We start from the raw sequence: 21,131 nt of genomic DNA on the forward strand, positions 1-21,131 counted from the left end.
GGGGGATCTGGCCCCGGGGGGGTGCCCCCATGGTGGCCTGGCTCGCGATCGGAACCCACCGATCTGCAGGCGGGCCTGTGCCGTTGGGGCACTCTATTCCTCCGTGTGGGCTGGTGTACCAGTCCTCCATTGCCGGTGCGGAGACGAACCCCCCCTGCGCATGCACTGGGATGATGCCAGCACACGCTGGCGCTCCCGCGCATGCGCCAACTCGCGCCGGCCGGCAGAGGCCCTACAGCGCCGGTTGGCGTGGCGCCAAGCCCCTTCAGCGCCGGCGGACGCGGCGCAAACCACTCCGGAGCCGGCCTAGCTCCTGAAGGTGCGGAGGATTCCGCACGTTCGGGCGGCCAGACGCCGGAGTGGTTGACGCCACTCCTTCACGTCGGTGTTGCCCGCCGCGCCGGTTTCTGAAGAATCCAGGCCTTTATATTTACAACTGCAACACACGTCAAGTGCTTTGTGGATTCCCAAGGACAAGACATTCCCTTCCTTGACCTCTAAGACTCTCTCTTTCTCCCCTCCTTTAGGATGGTCCTGAAAACCAATCTTGCTTTTAGGTCACCTGCCTTAATAGCTCCCTGTACGGCTCAATACCAAATGTTGTCTGATAATGCATTGAGATGTTTTAGCCTGTTAAAGTTGCTGTATAAAGATGAGTTGTTACTGTAGATGCAGAGATAATAAAATATTTACTACCAGCTACAATTTCTGGAGCTGAAAACATTGATGGAGTGTCATTGGCAGAGACCTGGAAATAATTTAACTGCCTATCCACTTGTGATCTTGACACAGAGAGAGGAGATAACGTAATTTTGTTGTTTGTTATTTATAATCTGGAAGCTATTGTAATAGGGAACAAAATAAGGAAAGAACATCTATTAATATAGCTCTTATCATACATTTGAGATGCCACAAAGCACGTTCATCTGTGCCAGCTTCTTCTCATATTCAGTGCACATCGCGATTTTAGCTGCAGTTTATTAGAAATTGAATCTAACCATGTTGGAAATGAGCTTTGAATGCTAAGGCATAAAGAAAGAACTAAATAAATAAATAATCTTTATTGTCATAAGTAGGCTTACATTAACACTGCAATGAAGTTACTGTGAAAAGCTCCTAGTCGCCACATTCCGGCGTCTGTTTGGGTATACAGAGGGAGAATTCAGAATTCTAACTTGCTTTTATATCGCTTCATATTCAGGACATTTCAAAACACTCTGCAGCCAAATACTTTTGAAGTGTGGACACTTGCGATTTAGGAAAGACAGTTGGCAGTTTGTACTGAGCAAGCTCCCACATTGAGCAGTAAAACACATGACCAGATAATGTTTTAGTGTTGTTTGAGGAATATGTATTTGCTCGGACATGCGGGGGGAGAAATCACCAAAGTCGTGCTGTGGAATCTTTTATGCCCACCTGATCAGCTATGCAGGGTCAGTGTCTCTTCTGAAAGACAGCATTAACAACAGTGTGGACAATATAAAACTCAGTAAGAAGCCTTACAACACCAGGTTAAAGTCCAACAGGTTTGTTTCAAATCACTAGCTTTCAGAGCACTGCCCCTTCCTCATTCACCTAAGGAGCAGTGCTCCGAGAGCTAGTGATTTGAAACAAACCTGTTGGACTTTAACCTGGTGTTGTCAGACTTCTTACTGTGCTCACCCCAGTCCAACGCCGGCATCTCCACATCATATATAAAACTCAGCAGGTCTGGCAGCAGCTGTGAAGGGAGAAGCAGAGTGAACATTTCGGGTCCAATATGAACTCGCAACTCCGTGAAATTCGGAACATTCTTTGAGGGTTCCGAGCAAGAGTCATATTGGACTCGAAACGTTAGCTCTGTTTCTCTCTCCACAGAAGCTGCCCGATCTGCTGGGATTTTCCTGCAGATTGACTCACCCTTTTAGACTCAATATAAGAAGAGACAGAGGGCAGATACACGGCTCAGCTGAAATCTTTTAAACTTCCTTGGCCTGGAGGGTGGGAAAATGCTGTTTGTAGATTTGTAGATTTAGAGCAATTTTGATATCAATTAGCTCTCTATCTGGGGAAATTTAAAGAGCTGGGGATAACAGGTCCCAGTTTTCAAACTTCGTGGAAAGGAAAGGATGGCAATGAAAAGGAGGGGATTTTATGTTCTTCATTTTTTTATATTGAGGGTTTTTCTTTTTTAAATGGGGCTTTGCTTTTGTCTTTATGGGAACATTTTTCAGAGTATTGGGCCCTGTATTTAATCAAGTGGCCCACCCATTTGTTTTGATGCAAGTATCCAGTTACTCTGAAAAATTAAACTTCTCTTTTTATCTCAAGCTCAATATATACAAACATAAGAAATAGGAACAAGAGTAGACCATAGGCTCCTTGAGCAGGATCCTCCATCCCGGTAGCCGGCCAATGGGGATTCCCATTGTGGGCACCCCCACGCCATCGGGAAATCCGCGGGCGTGTGTGCGCCGCTGCCAGCGAAAGGGAGGATCCTCCCTACGGAGAATCGAGCCCAAGTTCTCTGTTTAATATTTCATCAGAAAGACGGCATCTCCAACAATGATTATTCCTTCGGGACTGCACCAAATGCCAGCCTGGATTATATGTTGATTTATAGTGGGGCTTGATGCAGAGGTGAAACTGCCACCAAGTGAGCCAAGCTGATGTCCATGTACATGAATGAAGAGGGATTGTAGGTGATCCTTATTTAATGTTATCTCCTTGAGTACTTGAAACAGTGTGCAGTTGAGCCATACAGACCAGGAAGGTTCAACCTCTGGTTTACGCTTAGTTAGATGATTTCAGCTAGAGTGTGTGTGTGTGTATAAAGAGAAAAATGGGGTTATGGGTAGAAGGCAGGAGAATGGGGATGAGAAACCTATCAGCCATGATTGAATGGGCAGAATGGCCTAATTCTGCTCCTATGTCTGATGGTCTTATGGTCTGAAGTGAGATTTTAAAAAAGTTAGCAAACAAACACAAGTTTTCACAAAATTCTAATTGGCTAGGATTTTTTTTTCCCGGGAAGTGATCTATTTCATGGATAGGGATTTGTATGCTGCAAGACTCACCTGGTTTCATTTAGTATGATGGATCATGTAATTAAGGGGCTTACCAATACCCCCCACCCCCAGGTAATGTTTACCTTTGCCAGAAACTGTACAGCGTATTCAAGTTCCATGCTGCTGTGCCAAATACAACAAGACCAATGCAAATTGAGAAATTTAGGAGCTACAGAATTCCAAATATCCCTGAGAAATATGTTTCATTCATTCAAGATTGTATATGTCTTGTGGAATTCATTTGTACATGCTAGTTATATATTCATATTGGTTATAATCCAATATATTGCCATATGGCCTGTCATATTGCATCAAATATCCCATCTACAACAACCTCCTTCATAATTGTGGCACCATTGGACTTGCCAGCACTTAAACACCAACTGCTGTTCGCTGATTTAGTTTTGCAATCGATCCATTTGACAAATATATACTCAAAATTAACTTTAGAGTCAAAATTTCTGTAAACTGCAGGTGTATCGGCTCCTTATAACAATTAAATCTGAATAAAAAGAAAGTCGATGTAAACCTCTGATGAGGTATGTGGTATTCGAAATGTTGCCATTGCTTCTGCAAATATGTGACAATGCATTGTACATTTTAAAATTATGATTAGATGGTGTACATTTTAAAAATATGATTAGATGGTGTTCATTTTTGAATCCAGATCATTTTGTTTAATTTTAAGCATAGGCCAGCAATCCTATTAAATAGGAAGGATTACAAAGGAATAGTACTTTGCAAATTTATGTAATGAAGAGCATAAGAATGGGCATTGTGCATTGTTTCTATACACTGGAGTAGTTTGAAAATGGTTCGAGTCAAACGTAAATTAGATACAGATCATGTTTGTCTGGCGACGTCAATGCTAAAAGTCTTCCATGGGAGAATTGTTTGACCAATTTTCCTATGTATTCAAATTCTTCCCCTTAGCCACCTGCTCCATTGCTATAGAGACCAATTGAATTAAGATTGTGAGGTTACCTTGGCTATCTTAGAACCATGGACATCTTAGAAAATGGAGCCTGTGGTGCTTTGTTGGTGGTCACAGATGGCATGCACACAGTAGAGTTCAACTGCCAACTTGAGCGTTCTCTCTCCCTCATCCTTCACAAGATGCAACAGTATTACCAAGGTCTTAAACCTTGGAGTTCAGCTTAAAATTTGATACACTCTGCTTCTGATGGTCATTATTTGTGAACAGTATTGAGAATCAGACAGACATTTTCCATTATTGGGAAAATCAAAAATAACTCTGAGGTATAAATTGATATTTATTCATCAGCCTTTGTAAATTTTCTTTTTCTTCCAATATTGACATGGTCCCCAATACCCCTATCCTAACTTCTGAAAGTCAACCCCAAGTAAAAATTTCTGTCATTGCAGAAAATCGTGTTGCTGGTGTAGAACAACTTAATTAATGGGTTTGAAAAGTTTTTGTCTTTTAAAAAAAGAGAAGTTGTGAAATCCAAAATTTATGGACATTGATTATTTATTTAAACTTAAAGTACCCAATTTTTTTTCCAATTAAGGGGCAATTTAGCTTGGCCAATCCACCTACCCTGCACATCTTTGGGTTGTGGGGGTGAGAACCAAGCAGACGCAGAGAGAATGTGAAAACTCCACATGGACAGTGAGCCGGGGCCGGAATCGAACCCGGGTCCTCAGCGTCATGAGGCAGCGGTGCTAACCACTGCATCACTGTGGATACTGATTATAATCTGGGATACACACAGCTCCACAGGGGCAGCACGGCGGCACAGTGGTTAGCACTGCTGCCAAACAGCACCATGGACCGTGTTCGGATCCAAAATTCCATTGACTGTATGGCGTTTTCCCTTTCTCCTCTTGTCTGCGTGGGTTTCCTCCCACAGTCCAGAGATGTGCATGTTAGGTGGGTTGGTTATGCTAAATTGTCCCTTAGTGTCCAAAGATGTATAGGTTAGCTGGGGTTACAGGAGTAGGGGGGGAGGGGGGGGGGGGGGGTGGCTAGGTAAAGGGCTCTTTCAGAGGGTCAGTGTAGACTCGATGAGTCGTATGGCATCCTTCTGCACTGTCGGAATTCTATGATTCTATTGAATGACTGCTGATGTCACGGACACTTGGGTTTTACTGCAAATCACATAAGCCCTGGTGCCCAAACTGATGTGTATGGGCCACATGCACTGCAGTACCACCTATGAAGTCCAGGTAGCTTATATTTGTACTTACACTTCTTACCTGCTGGTTTGTTCTGTTTTAATTGAGGTTGGGAAAGGGCTGCCCTTTGTATAGTTGACTTATTGGTGAATGCACCCTAAATTTGAATTCGACCTGCCAGTATCTGTAATGGAGATGTATGCAATTGAAATGAAATGAAATGAAAATCGCTTATTGTCATGAGTAGGCTTCAATGAAGTTACTGTGAAAAGCCCCTAGTCGCCACATTCCGGTGCCTGTTCGGGGAGGCTGGTACGGGAATTGAACCGTGCTGCTGGCCTGCCTTGGTCTGCTTTAAAAGCCAGCAATTTAGCCCAGTGTGCTAAACCAGCCCCTGCATTTAAGGGAAATTTGAGGGAAATATTAATTTATATTTTATATGTGGCTCACGAGGCTTTATAGTGCACATCTATAGAACCTGTGAAGTCAAAACATTTGAATGTTCTGCTGTCGGGTACATGGACCGTCAATTGAAAATCTGTTTCTTAGGTCCTCAGCTTCAGCATTTAAAAAAAAATTATGCTTTTCCTTCCTAACTTGGGCACTTTCCACAAATTCTCAGTAGGACCTGACCAGTGTATATTTTAAAAATAGATATTTGGAATGCATTTTGAAGTATGAATTTACCATTCATATGAATACACTTCCTTTTTCAATTAGTTTTGAGCCCTGCAGCAAGAAATTGAGAGATTTTATAGTATTGTCTTACTAAAACCATTTTTGCATAACCATATCATAGTCGACTGGCTTGCTTCCTGAAGTGCATCGGTTGCTTATAGCGCACATAAGCACCTTTTAATGGACTTCCATGTTTATGAAGTAACCTTTTATTTCTCCATTTCAGGCAGCCTCTTCAGCATTGAGCAGTCTGGGCCATGTCTACACAGCCATCGGAGACTACCCTAACGCACTGGCCAGTCACAAACAGTGTGTCCTTCTAGCTAAACAATCCAAAGACGAACTCTCGGAAGCCAGAGAACTGGGCAATATGGGAGCTGTTTATATAGCAATGGGCGACTTTGAAAATGCAGTACAGTGCCATGAGCAGCACCTCAGAATTGCGAAGGAACTGGGGAACAAGCGAGAGGAAGCACGGGCCTATAGTAACCTCGGCAGTGCCTATCACTACAGGAGGAACTTTGACAAAGCAATGTCCTACCACAACCACGTGCTGGAATTAGCACAGGAGCTAGACGAGAAGGCAATTGAGATGAGAGCGTATGCAGGGCTGGGTCACGCAGCACGATGCATGCAGCATTTGGAGAGAGCGAAGCAGTACCACGAGCAACAGCTGAATATCGCAGAGAACCTGAAGGATCGTGCAGCAGAGGGACGGGCCTCCTCCAATCTTGGTAAGAAAGAATCCTTTCCAGAAGGGGTTAGATATCATTCAAAAATATACATTACAAGTTGTCAACATCAAAATTGTAACTACTCTTGAGGGTTAACAGAGCATACCACACAGATTTCCTGTGAGGTTTTACTGTGGTGTGTGGACCTCTGGAAATCAAAACAATTGCAGTCAGGCTTCATTATAATAAGTTCTGTTATTGCAAACCTGTTTTTTAAGCAGTTTTCTCTTTGATTCTTTCTGAAGATCTATTAAATAAGTAAATATATTTTATTGAGATGAATCCCTACTGGGAATTCATCTGTGGCCCACTTGGTATTATAATAGTAAGAGTTTGACTACAACTTGGCTTCTTTATCACAGCATTGCATCGGTCTTTGTTCAGAGTTTGCTACACTTATGTTTAGCGTATTCTGCCTCACAGCACCAGGGACCGGGTTCAATACCGACCATGGGTGACTGCGTGTGGAGTTTGCACTTTCACTCCGTGTATGCGTGGGTTTCCTCTGGGTGCTGTGGTTTCCTCCTACATTCCAAAGATATGCAAGTTAGATGGATTGGCCTTGTTAATTTGCCCCTTAGTGCGCAGGTTAGGTGAGGTTATTGGGTTACGGGGATAGGGAGGTGGGAATGCCCTGAAGTAGGGTGCTCTTTCAGACGGTCGGTGCAGACTCAATGGGCCAAATGGCTTCCTTGTGCACTAAATTCTAAGAATTTAGACAGTTTTCAAATATAGAAGTTTCAGATTTTGGGGAGGCCTCAATTGCTGAATTCACCATATCTGACAATGTGCACTTTCTCCTTTGTGACTTGGAAGAGGAATGAGAGTTTAGGCGCTAGAGCTTGTTATTCATTGTAGTTCGCGACATCTCCCATGTTGAGGTAAAAAACTTTCTTCAGTCTGGCGGGTACCAATTGACTCAACTGAGCCAAGTGCCCGTTGTCAGGATTTTCCAATGCACTTCAGCAAACAAATTACTTCCCAAGTGTAGTCAGTGTTGTTATAGATAAGAATGGACATTTGCATAAAATAAGGTCCCACTAATAGAATTAGAAATAAATGAAAAGCTGTGCGATGCTAATTGAGGTTAAATGTTGGCCAAGGCATCAGGATAAGTCCACATGTTCTCCCTTGAACGGGATCTTCCGGACATTGGGGGATGGAATTCTCCAATCTCCCAGCCACATGCTTCTCGGTGGAATGCCGTTCGCTGGTGGCGGCTTTCCCTCTTCCCGCCACTAGTCAATGGAATTTCCCATTGAAGCCACCCCAAGCCGCCAGGAATCCTGTGGGTGGAGAATTCTGGCCTCGATCTTTTACACTTGTCTGGGAGGAAGACGAGCATAAAGACCTTGTTTAAAAGACCACCACTTCTGACGGTGAATCAAGTCTTTCATATCCCACTTCAGTACCAACCGAAGTTACATATCCAAGTTTCTGTAATTGGGCTTGAACCTGTGATGTACTAATTCAAAGGCAAATGGTACCAATGAGTACCAATCAATGTTAGTAAAGAATGAAGATAAATCGATAGCAAGGAGCGATATAGGATCAGAAGGCATAGAATCTCTGTGGGTAGAATTGAGGAATCGCAAAGGTAAAAAGACCCTGATGGGAGTTATGTACAGGGCCCCTAGCAATACTCAGCATGTGGGGCAGAAAATAAATCAGGAGACAGAGAAAGCTTGTTAAAAAAGCAATATCACAATAATCATGGGGGACTTCGATATGCAGGTGGACTGGGAAAATGAGGTCGGTAGTGGATCCCAAGAAAATAAATTTGTGGAATGTTTAAGAGATGGTGTTTCTGGAGCAGCTTGTGATAGAGCGCACGAGGGGACGGGCAATTCTGGATTTGGTGATTATGTAATGAGTCAGACTAGATTGGGGATCTTGAGGTGAAAGAACCCCAAGGGAGCAGTGACCACAATATGATAGAATTTACCCTGCAGTTTGAAAGGGAGAAACTGGAATCAGGGGCCGGGCAGGAGAATCCTCGCGACCGGCGCGAATCACGCCGCGCCGCCCCGAGAACGGAGAATCGGCACCCTTTGCGCCGCGTGGTTGGCGGGACGCCAGACAGGGGTCGCTCTATGGGGGCCCCACACCGATTCTCGGCCCGGGATAGGCCGAGCGGCCGTGGTGAAAATGGCAAATCCCGCCGGCGCTGGCCACACCAGCTGTCAGCCGGCGGGACCTTGGCATGGAAGGGTCAGGGGGACAGCCTGTGAGGGGGGGGGGGGGGGGAGGGGAGGTCTGACTCCGATATGGCCTGGCCCGCAATTGGGCCAACCGGGACAGGAGGCTGGGAGCCTCCTTTCCTACGTGCCGGCCCCTGTAGTCTTGTGCCATGTTGCGTTGGGGCCGGCGCGTTGAAGGAAGCCACTGCGCATGCGTGCGTTGGCGACGGTGCCACTGTGCATGCGCGGATCACATGGCGCCCAGTACGCGCCGAGATCAGCAGCTGGAGCAGTGTGAACCACTCCAGTGCCCTGCTGGCCCCTTGTAAGGGCCAGAATTTGTTGTCAGGTCGGCCTGTTCATGCCGTTGTAAAACGCAACGGCGTTTATGGCGGCGTGGATACTGTGCCGCGGGATTACAGAATCCTGCCCCAGATGTAATGGTATTACAATTAAATAAGGGTAACTACAAAGACATGAGGGAGGAGCTGGCCAGAGTTGATTAGAAAAGGAGCCTAGTAGGGAAGACAGAGGAACAGAAATGGCAGGAGTTGATTTGATTTGATTTGATTTATTGTCACATGTACCGAAGTACAGTGAAAAGTATTTTTCTGCGGCCGAGGAACGTATACAGTACGTACATAGTACGTCCATCAGATAGAGACTATTGTGGAGGAAGTGCTGTTGCCTATCTTGACAGTGAGGAAGTCGAGGATCCAGCTGCACAGGGAGGGTTCAAGTCCAAGATTGCAGAGTTTGGTTATTAGTCTTGTTGGGATAATGGTGTTGAAGGCGGAGCTGTAGTCTATGAACAGCAGTCTTACATGTCCTTGTTGTCGAGGTGTTCGAGTATTGATTGCAGAGCCAGTGAGATAGCGTCTTCTGTGGACCGGTTGTGGTGACAGGCAAACTGTGGATCGAGACCGTCTGGTAGGTTGGCAATTTTTGGTGGTTATTCAAGAGGCACAACAGAAATTCATACCAAGGAGGAGGAAACATGCTTGGGGAATACAAGGTATCCATGGTTGACGAGGATGTCAAGGACAGCATAGAAGTAAAAGAAAAAGCATACACAGTGGCGAGGATTAGTGGGAAGCCAAAGGATTGAGAATCCTTGAAAAGCTGCCAGAGGACAACTAAAAAAGCAATAAGGGGAGAGATGAAATATGAGTGTAAGCTAGTTAGTAATATAAAAGAAGATAGGAAAAGTTTTTTTCAATACATAAAAGGTAAGAGAGAGGCAAAAATAGACATTGGACCACTGGAAAATGTGGCTGTAGAAATAATAATAGGAAACAAAGAATTGGCAGAGGACCTGATTGGTTACTTTGCATCAGTCTTCACGGTGGAAGACACCAGTGGGATGCCAGAGGCTCCAGGAGAATCAGGGGGCAGAGGCGAGTGCAGGGGCCATCGCTAAGGAGAAGGTTCTGGGGAAACTGAAAGGTTTGAAGGTGGATAAATCACCTGGACCAGATGGACTACACCCCAGGGTTCTAAAAGAGATAGCTGAGGAGATTGTGGAGGCACTGGTGGTGATCTTTCAGGAATCCTGGAGGCAGGAAGGGTTCCAGAGGACTGGAAAGTGGCTAATGTAACACCATTGTTTAAGAAGGAAGGGAAGCAGAAGATGGGAAATTATAGGCCGGTTAGTCTGACTTCCGTCATTGGTAAGATTTTAGAGTCAGTTGTTAAAGATGAGATCACGGAGTACTTGGAAGTGCATGATAAAATAGGACTAAGTACGCACGACTTTGTCAAAGGGAGCTCATGTCTGACAAATCTGTTAGAGTTCTTTGAGGAAGTAACAAGGAAGTTAGACAAAGGAGAAGCAGTGGACGTGATTTAGTTATATTGCCAGAAGACCTTTGACAAGGTGCCGTTTAGGAGACTGTTAAATAAGTTAAGAGCCCATGGGGCGAAATTCTCCGACCCCCACGACGGGTCGGAGAATAGCGGGAGGGCCTTCCCGACATTTTTCCCGCCCTCCCGCTATTCTCTCCCCCCCCCCCCCCAACTCCCGACACGAATCGCTGCCGCCGTTTTTTTACGGCCGGCAGCGATTCACAGCTGTTCGATGGGCCGAAGTCCCAGCCCTTTACGCTGTTTTTACGAACGGCAAACAGACCTGGTCTGGCCGTTCGTAAAAACGACGGGAACAACTCGCTTTTTATAACCATGGCACCGATTGGCACGGCAGTACCACGGCCGTGCCAAGGGTGCCATGGGCCCGCGATCGGTGGGCACCGATCGCGGGCAGCGGGCCCGATGCCCGCGCACTATTTGTCCTTCCGCCGCCCCGCAGTATCCATTCACGGGGCGGCTGAGGGGCAACCCGGCCCGCGCATGCGCGGGTTTCGCGCAAATACGCGATGACGTCATCCGCGCATGCGTGGGTTGGAGTCTTCCAATCCGCGCATGCGCGGCTGACGTCATATGACGCGTCAGCCGGCGCTAACTCCGGCAAGCGGGCTTAACGAAATTCGTTAAGCCCGTGATGCCGGAGCTTGCGGTGTCGGGCTGCTAGCCCCGACCGGGGACCAGAATCGGTTCCCGGTCGGGAAGAGGCGCGCTGGCGTCAAACCCGCCCGGGTTTGACGCCAGCCTTACGATTTCTCCCGTTTTGGGAGAATCGCGCCCATGGTGTTTAGGGAAGATCCTGGTATGGTTAGAGGATTGGCCGACTTCAGAATGGCAGCCGGTGACTAGTGGTGTGCCTCAGGGTTTGGTGCTGGAGTCACAACTTTTCACAATATACATTAATGATCTGAAAGAAAGAATTGAAGGAACTGTTGCTAAGTTTGCAGATGATACAAAGATCTTTAGAGGGACAGGTAATATTGAGGAAGCAGGGGGGCTGCAGAAAGATTTGGACAAGCTAGGAGAGTGGGCAAAGAAGTGGCAGATGAAATACACTGTGGAAAAGTGTGAGGTTATGCACATTGCAAGGAGGAATGGAGGCATAGACTATTTTCTGAATGGGGAAATGTTTCGGAAATCAGAAGCACAAAAGGACTTGGGTGTCGTTGGGCGGGATTCTCCGACTCCCCGCCGGGTCGGAGAATCGCCGGGGGGCGGCGTGAATCCCGCCCCTGCCGGCTGCCGAATTCTCCGGCGCCGGGGATTTGGCGGGGGCGGGAATCGCGCCGCGCTGGTCGGCGGCCGCTGGCAGCGGCTCCCCCAACGATTCTCTGGTCCACAGTGGGCCGATTGATCGCCCGATTTCGGCCTGTCCCGCCGGTGTATGTTACGACAGGTACTTACCTGCAGGACCTGGCTGTGCGGGCGGGGGGGATCTGGCCCCGGGGTGTGCCCCCCTGGTGGCCTGGCCCACGATCGGGACCCACCGATCTGCGGGCGGGCCTGTGCCCTGGGGGCACTCTATTCCTCTGCGTTGGCCGCTGTAACAGTCTGTGATGGCCGACGCGGAGATGAAGCCCTCTGCGCATGTGCTGGGATGATGATGATGCCAGCACACGCTGGTGCTCCCGCGCATGCGCCAACTTCCACCGGCCGGCGGAGGTCCGGTTGGCGTGGCGCCAAGCCCCTTCGGCGCCGGCCGTCACGACGCAAACCACTCCGTCGCTGGCCTAGCCCCTGAAGGTGCGGAGGATTCCGGACCTTCAGGGCAGCCCAACGTGATTCACGCCACTCCTTCGTGCCGGAGTTGCCCGCCCTGCCAGTTCGTGGAGAATCCCGCCCCTTGTTCGTGATTCTCTTAAGGTTAACGTACAGGTTCAGTCAACAGTTAGGAAGGCAAATGCAAGAGGGTGACGAATCTGTGGAACTCTTTGCCGCAGAAAGTTCTTGATTAATAACGGGATCTGGGGTTATGGTGAGAAGGCAGGAGAATGGGGATGAGAAAATATCAGCCATGATTGAATGGCGGAGCAGACTCGATGGGCTGAGTGGCCTAATTCTGCTCTTATGTCTTATGGTATATTTGAAATTAGCAGTTAAGTACATTGATATAGGGTCACATTCCTATTGAAATGAATATTAGGTAGTTTTTGTTTGTCTGTTTCCCATATGATGGATATTTAATGCAAAACCCTATGTTATTATTCAGCTAAACATTTTAATCTCTATGTAGTAGGAACCCTGTTTAATGAAATAATCCAACAAAACTTGCAAACAAAGGGATGAAAGCTTTATCTTTTTTTAAAAATCAATGTATTGGTATCTGAGAAATTATCTGTTGATTGAAAGAAATCATCAAGTCTTTTAAACTGCAGGAAACACAGTGCGTATGTATCGGCATTTTGAATTGATCCAGCAGGTAAGTGTCCATTAAGTGCACAGCAGAGAAAGGCAGAAATCAATCAATGAAGCTTTTCACCTTGCATTCAGCAGGACAAACACAAGATTGCCCAATTTCAAACAATTGCAACAATTCATACCACGGGTGGGGGGAGGGGAAGTGGTGCTGATTGGTTGGCTACTCAACTTGGATGGGCTGAGGTGGTGCCATGGGGAAAGTTTCCAGGTAATTCAAAAAATACTCCGACTTGAACATTTTCCTTCTGTTTGCAGTGAACAGGTCTTTGTGTTTAAATGTACATCACCTCGAGCAAGTGTAAATGAGCCACATTATGAGCTTTGATGTGGTACTTAGAATTTGTGATTGTTAGAAATTTAGCGTTCTTGCATTTGCCCTGATAAGTGCAAGGTGAAAAGCTCTATAGTACCAAGCGATTTTGTGAAAAAATATTCTTAGATTTTCCTGCTGGAGTGAAGAGTCCCTCATATTCCTTCATGTTGAAGTACGCAATGATGATGATGGTGGATAAAAATCCATTACCTTGGATTTTGTTTCGTGAAATGTAAGGTTCCTAATAATACTTAATATCGAAGCATGCACTTATGATATTATAGGCCAGTGTTTTTTAAACTTTTTTTTCCAGGGACCCATTTTTACCAACCAGCCGACCTTCGGAACCCACGCTGCCCAAACTTCACGACCCACCATTTTTGCTTACCTTTAATGTGACAGGAAAGCCTGCTTGGTCCTCAATTTCACTTGCTTTGTCATTCAGTGTTACATTTCTGTATGAGTTGTTCATCAGAGGACTTGGAGCTCACACCAACACAGCTTTGCCCTGCTGTGGACACTCCTGAAAGCTCTCTCCCGCAGATTCAGTTGTGGGATCCTGGCCTGTTTGTGTCTCGGCCCACTCTTCCTTATTCAAAAATGATCCATCTTCAGTTCTTCACAGTCCTGTTGCTTGCTGGCAGCTACGGTGGCTGGTTTAGCACAGTGGGCTAAATAGCTGGCTTGTAATGCAGAACAAGGCCAGCAGCGCAGGTTCAATTCCAGTACCGGCCTCCCCGGACAGGCGCCGGAATGTGACGACTAGGGGCTTTTCACAGTAACTTCATTGAAGCCTATTCGTGACAATAAGCGATTATTATTATTATTATTATTATTAAAATGGGGGAATCTCGCCTTAGTAATTTCTCGCCCGGAGTGCCGGGCATGTGACCTGCTCTCTGCCTCCTCTTCTGGCAGGAAAACTCCATTGATTTAAAAAGAAATCTGCTCTTGGAACAGTGCGGTGACATCCAGAGGAAATGGCCTGCCCCACTGGTCTCTGGGCCTGTGCACTGTTATATCCATCTGAGGGGGCACGCATGGGCAGGACGGTGGCATTCTGAAAACCGGTTGCGCCGGCATTTTTAAAAGCCTGAGCCAGGAAGGTCAGGTGAACCAGCGCTTTCTATAACAATTTACTCTGACTGCCACTCCGAGGAACTCACGGGCATATGGTATAGCCCCGGGGCCTCTATTTTACATCTCCTGGACTGGACTGAAAGGTTCCCAAGTTCTTCTTAATTACAGTATTCACTGATCATTGTTCTGCATTACAATATATAGGAAATAAAAGATTTCACATGACAAATCATCTCAGCATCTAATGCATGCCTGAATAATTAGAAGACGAACATCTGATTGATGTGTTCCAAATAACAAATTGTACATCAAAAGACTTGCAATAATATAGCAGCAGTAATAATATCCTGGGAACTGCAATGATTCAAGGAAAAGACCAATCCTCACCGTCTCAGAAATTAGCAATGAATGTTATATTGCCAGAATCATAATCCAGTGAATATATTTTTGTAAATGATTCCATCACACAGAAGTATCTTAGACCGCTTCACATACATTTAATTCCTTTTGAAGTTCAGTGACTGTTGTTACGTAGGCAGATGTAGCAGCCATTGTGCTCACAGCAGGATGCTAAATGATGATTAGATGCACAGCAAGTTATTCAATTTCTCTGGTGTGATCGGAGGGAATAAAGGGGACCAGGAGAACTCTCTCCTATTATTAATGCTGTGGGGTTTTAACAGCCAATTTAACTATCAGAGTACACTGTGCTTTAGTCAATTTACATCAAAAGGAGTAAGTCTCACATTAGCAAATCAGCACATCACACACACAACCTTACAGCCAGAGTCAAATGTTTGCAAACATCACGGAAATCTTGAAATTAGATTACGTGGTTGGAAATCAGCCGTGGTATCTATGATGATTTTTTTTGGAGTAATTAGTTGATCTCCCAATCGTGTCACTCGCAATGTTATGATGTGGAGATGCCGGTTTGAAACAAACCTGTTGGACTCGCAATGTTGGGGAGGGAGAAAGGGAAATGTATGATTCTAGTGAAAGTATTTGAAAATCAGTGAGGGGAGTGTGTTACGATTGTTTCTTTGGAAGATGTTTCTTTACTTATCGCGAGTAAATACACTTTTTTCACTGGCGCAAGTAAATAAATCTTTGCGTGAAAAATGGAGACATATTGATTTGAAATTGATCTGATGTGGAGTGTAGGTTTGTAGAAAAATGCACAAATCATAAAAGATGAAACTAAGTTACTTTTTTCCTTTTACCAGTAACAACGTTTATTTACATAGCACCTTTAATGCAGCAAAATGTGTGTGTGTTGGGGCAATACTGTGGTCACAAGAGCAGGTCAGAGGCTAGGAATCTGCAGCGAGTAACTCACGCCCTGACTCCCAAAGCCTGTCCACCATCTACAAGCCACAGGTCAGGAATGTGATACCTGGATGTGTGCAGCTCCAACAACACTCAGGAAGCCCAGCTCCATTCTGGATAAAATAGTCACTTGATAGGCATCCCTCCCACTGTCTTAAACATCCACTCCCTCCATCCACAGTACAGTGCTGAATCCGAAGATGGATAGATGTAAACTGCGCTTGCCGACCACCTCTGGGCGGGGGGTGTGTTGGCTGCTTTTGTGACGGAGATAGAGGAAACAGATCCGTGGATGTTTTCGCGTCCGCGGGGTGGGAGTATTCTTTCTTTATTTCCTGATGCATAATGTGTACTCAAAGATCGACTTCTTCAGTATGAGGAAGTTGTTGTTGTCGAGAGTGAGGAAAGCGGAATACTCGGCAATTGATGGATGTGATCCTAGAGGAGGGGCCGGCACAGAGACCAAGGTGGAGATTGGGTGTGGGGCTACTGGCAGAATCTGAATTTTTTGCGTAAAAATTAGGAACGTGATTGATGACTATGTGGGGTTTAACAGGAGCGGGAAGGTCTCGCCATCAGTGGCCTGGGAGACGCTGATGGCGGTAATGAGGGGCAAAATCATCTTGTTTTAGGCTCAGGTGGACAGGGAGGGAAGAGAGGAGAAGGAGCGGCTAGTGGAGGGAATTCTGGAGGTGGATGGAAAATATGCGATAGATAGGTTTTTGATCAATAAGGGGATCAGGGGTTATGGGGAGACGGCAGGAGAATGGGGATGAGAAAAATATTCGCCATGATTGAATGGCGGAGCAGACTCGATGGGCCGAGTGGCCTATTTCTGCTCCTATGTCTTATGTCGAGGATCCTACTCCGGAACCTCTGGCGAGGAGGAAGGAATTGCAGTGAAGGGTTTGCCCGTCTGTCCATAGGGAAGTCGGTTTGGCAGTTAAGGCGGGCGAAGGGTGCAGTGTGTGAATATGAGGAGAAGGCTAGTCATTTGCTGGATGGCCAGATCTGCCGGCAGGTGGCTGCATGAGGGATTGTACAGGTCGAGGGTGGAGTGGGGGAATTGATAGTGGCACCGGAGCAGGTGAACAAGGCATTTGAGGAATTTTACAACATGTTGTATAGGTTGGATCCCTCTGGGGATGAGAAGAGGGATTTCTTTGTGTGTGTGTGTGGGTGTTGGGGGGGCAGGGCGGGGTGGTGTGGTGTGTCCTAGGGTAGGAGAGGAAGAGAGGGCAGGGCTGGAAGAGCCATTGGAGATAGAGGAGGTTTGGTGGCGATTGGGAACATGCAACTGGGCAAGGCATTGGGGCCAGATGGGTTCCCAGTAGAGTTTTACAAAAAGATTTTGGATAGGCTGGCACGGCTGTTGGTAGAAATGTTCGAAGATGCTGTGATTAAAGGAGTGCTCCTGGTGATGATGGAACAGGTATCCATTTTGTTTTTGTTAAAAAAGGATAAGGACCATAAGACTGAAGACATAAGATCAGAATTAAGCCACTCGGCCCATTGAGTCTGCTCCTCCATTCAATTACGGCTGATATTTTTCTCATCCCTATTCGCCATAACCCCTGATCCCCTTATCAATCAAGAACCTATCTATCTCTGTCTTAAAGACACGTAGCGATTTGGACTCCACAGCCTTCTGCGGCAAAGAGTTCCACAGATTCACCACCCTCTGGCTAAAGAAATTCCTCCTCATCTCAGTTTTAAAGGATTATCCCTTCACTCTGAGGCTATGGCCTTGGGTTTAGTTTTTCCGACAAGTGGAAACATCCTGTCCACGTCCACTCTATCTAGGCCTCTCAGTATCCTGTAAATTTCAATAAGATCCCCCCATATCCTTCTAAACTCCAAAGAGTACAGACCCACAGTCCTCAACCGCTCCTCATTTGACAAGCTGTTCATTCCAGGGATCATTGTTGTGAACCTCCTCTGGACCCTTTCCAAGGGCAGAACTTCCTTCCTTAGATATGGGGTTCAAAACTGCTCACAATACTCCAAATGGGGTCTGACCAGAGCCTTATACAGCCTCAGAAGTACATCCCTGCTCTTGTATTCTAGCACTTGCGACATGATTGCTAACATTGCATTTGCCTTCCTAACTGCTGACTCAACCTGCACCTCAACCTGAAGAGAATCTTGAACAAGGACTCCCAAGTCCCTTTGTGCCTCTGATTTCCTAAGCCTTTTGCCATTTTCAAAATAGTCTATGCCTCCATTCTTCCTTCCAAAGTGCATAACCTCACACCTTTCCACATTGTATTCCACCTGCCACTTCTTTGCCCACGCTCCTAGCCTGTTCTAGTCTTTCTGCACCCCCCTGCTTCCTTAATATTACCTGTCCCTCTGCATATCTTCGTATCATCTGCCATCTTAGCAACAGTGATCTCAGTTCCTTCTTCCAGATCGTTAATTTATGGGCGGCATGGTAGCACAATGGGTAACAATGTTGCGTCACAGTACCAGGGTCCCAGGTTCGATTCCTGGCTTGGGTCACTGTCTGTGCGGAGTCTGCACATTCTCCCCGTGTCTGCACGGGTTTCCTCAAGGTGCTCCGGTATTCTCACAGAAGTCCTGAAAGACGGGGGGTGGTATTCTACGCTCCCGATAAAAATCGGGCCCGCTCCCTGCACCTAATTCACCCCTACCCGTGGGGCTAGGAGCGGGTTCCCGGCCGCGACCGTGTCGCGCCGGAAATGACGCAGAAATGGCGCTTTTCTGATGTCATCCGCGCATGCGCGGATGACATCAGCGTGCAGACGGCACGAACCCGCGCATGCGCGGTGCCGTCTTTCCCCTCCGCCGCCCGGCAAGACGTGGCGGCTTGATTTTGCCGGGCGGCGGAGGGGAAAGAGTGCGTCCGTTTTGGACGCTGGCCCGACGATCGGTGGCCACCGATCGAGTGCCTGTCCCCTTCCGAGCACAGTCGCGGTGCTCCCGTCCAAATCGGGCCCCTAAATGCCCCAAACGGGCATCTGGCGCCCGTTTCACGAATGCAGCAACCAGGTGTGGTTGCTGCCGTGGTGAAACGGGCATGAAGGGCCGGCCGCTCGGCCCATCGGGCTCGGAGAATTGCTGTTCGCCGTGAAATGCGGCGAATTTTCCGAGCGGGTGGCCGGGGGGGGGGGGGGGGGGGGAATCATGGGGGGCGTAAAAAATGTCGGTAGGCCCTTCCACGGTTCTTCCACGCCACGTGGCGAGCGGAGAATTCCGCCCGTGCTGTTAAGTGAATTGGACATTCGGAATTCTCCCTCAGTGTACCTGAACAGGTGCCAGAATGTGACGACTAGGGGCTTTTCATAGTAACTTTATTATAGTGTTAATGTAAGCCTACTTGTGACAATAAAGATTCTTGATATTATATTGTGAAAAGTTGTGGTCCCAGCACCGACCCCTGAGGCACACCATTAGTCACTGGCTGCCATCCTGAAAAGGATACCTTTATCCCCACTCTCTGCCAGTCAGCCAATCCTCTATCCATGCCAGTAACTTACCCTGAACACCATGGGCTCTTAACTTATTTAACGTCCTCCTATACCACACCTTGTCAAAGGCCTCTGGAAATTTAAATAGATTATGTGCACTGTTTCTCCTTTGTCTAACTTTCTTGTTACATCGTCAAAGAATTCTAACAGATTTGTCAGACATGACCTCTCCTTGATGAAGCCGTGCTGACTCAGTCCTATTGGTGTACCATCAATTGGACTCGAGTCGTGAAGAAGTTCCATATATCAGGCTTTAATCAACTAGTTGTGTGCCCGACAGTCGACTTACAGAGAAATGCCAACTGCCGGGTCCTACGGGTTCTTATACCCCACCTCGTAGGCGGGACTTCTTGCCTCTCGGCCAATGGGTGAGCAGTCACATGACTAGCCTCAACCAATCAGCAGAGAGGCACATGACCGAACTGAGCCAATGGGAAGCGAGTGCTCTGCACCAATGGCAGATAGGTACCGTATACCTCCTAGTTATACCACCACACCTATTTTATCATGCGCTTCAAGGTACTCCGCAATCTCATCTTTAACAATCGCCTCTAAAATCTTACCAACTACCGAAATCAGGCTAACCGGCCTATAATTTCCTGTCTTCTGCCTCCTTCCCCAAGGGTGGGCTTATCCTGGTGGGGGTCTATGTTCCTCAGCACCGGGCACTCCCCAAAGTTGCATCGGGGCTGGCGCAAGACGGCAACCCACGCGCATGCACGAACTCGCGCCAGCCGTAGCGCCCCAGTGTGAACTCCTGCCGGCAGTAGCGCATGCGTGAACTCGCTCCGCCGTAGCGCGCACGCGCAGACCTGCGGCGCCCGTTCTGACGCCAGTATCGGCAGCTGGAGCAGTGTGAGGCTCTCCAGTGCTGTGCTGGCCCCCATACGGCGCAGGATCGCTGTTCCTAGGGGCCAGGTGACGCCGTTGTAAAATGCTCCGGCGTTTATGACGGCGTCAACACTTTGCCCCAGGGTCAGAGAATCCCGCCTTACGTGTTTGAGCCAGCGTTGCTGGATGCTAGGTTTCATGGTTGGGGGAAGCGGGAGTGACGGAGATGATGGACTTATTTCCAGGAGGGCGGTTTGCGAGTTTGGAGATTGTTGGGATTCCGTGGGGAGAGACCTTTAGGTATTTGCAGGTGTGGGACTTTGCAAAGAAGGTTTTCCCAACGTTTCCGGTGGCACCGCCTTCCTTGTTGGAGAGCGATTGGCAGTAATGGGGTTGGGTGGGGGGGGGGTCTTCTCAGCAATTTATGGGGGGTTATATTAAAAATAAATCTATTATGTTGGAGGAAAGCCAAGTGGCAAGGGGAGCTGGGATGGCATTGAGGCAGGGTTTGTGGTGTGAGGTGCTGCAGAGGGTGAATGCCTCAACCTCGTGCTTGAGGCTGGGGCTGATACAGCTAAAGGTAGTGATTAGGACGCACTTCACCAGGTCGAGGATGGGCTGGTTGTTTGAGGGGGTGGAGGACATTTACGAGCATTGTGGGAGTTGTCCGGACAGTCATGTACATATGTTCTGGTCCAGCCCGAAGTTGGAGAGATTTTGGAGGTCATTTTTCGCACCATGTCGGCGAGCCTGCATGTAGATTTGGCAGCCAGTCCGCTGGTGGCCATATTTGGGATGTTGGATTTGTCAGTACTGCAGACGGGAGAAGGGACAGATGTTTTAGCCTTCGTCTCGATGATTGCTCACAGGTGGGTCCTGTTGGGGTGGAAGTCAGCTTCTCCACTCTGTGCCTCGGTATGGTTGGGGGATTTGATGGAGTTCCTGTATTTGGAGAAGGTCAAGTTTATTTTGAGAGGTGCGAGTGAGGGGTTCCATAGGAGACGGGTTTGTTCATATTACATTTTAAAGAG

General features: G+C 47.3%; 1 protein-coding gene across 5 annotated transcripts in view; it reads left to right on the forward strand.

Annotated features, from left to right (window-relative positions):
* Window positions 1-21,131, forward strand: part of ttc28 (tetratricopeptide repeat domain 28) — a 965,957-nt gene that overhangs the window by 652,662 nt on the left and 292,164 nt on the right. For all 5 annotated transcript variants that reach the window (XM_038780339.1, XM_038780595.1, XM_038780507.1 and 2 more), the window contains one exon: window positions 6,091-6,598. In XM_038780339.1, coding sequence (XP_038636267.1) covers window positions 6,091-6,598 — 508 coding nt within the window. The remainder of the gene's footprint in view (window positions 1-6,090; window positions 6,599-21,131) is intronic.

Source organism: Scyliorhinus canicula, chromosome 1 (assembly GCF_902713615.1).
Source record: "Scyliorhinus canicula chromosome 1, sScyCan1.1, whole genome shotgun sequence".
Taxonomy (NCBI): Eukaryota; Metazoa; Chordata; class Chondrichthyes; order Carcharhiniformes; family Scyliorhinidae; genus Scyliorhinus; species Scyliorhinus canicula.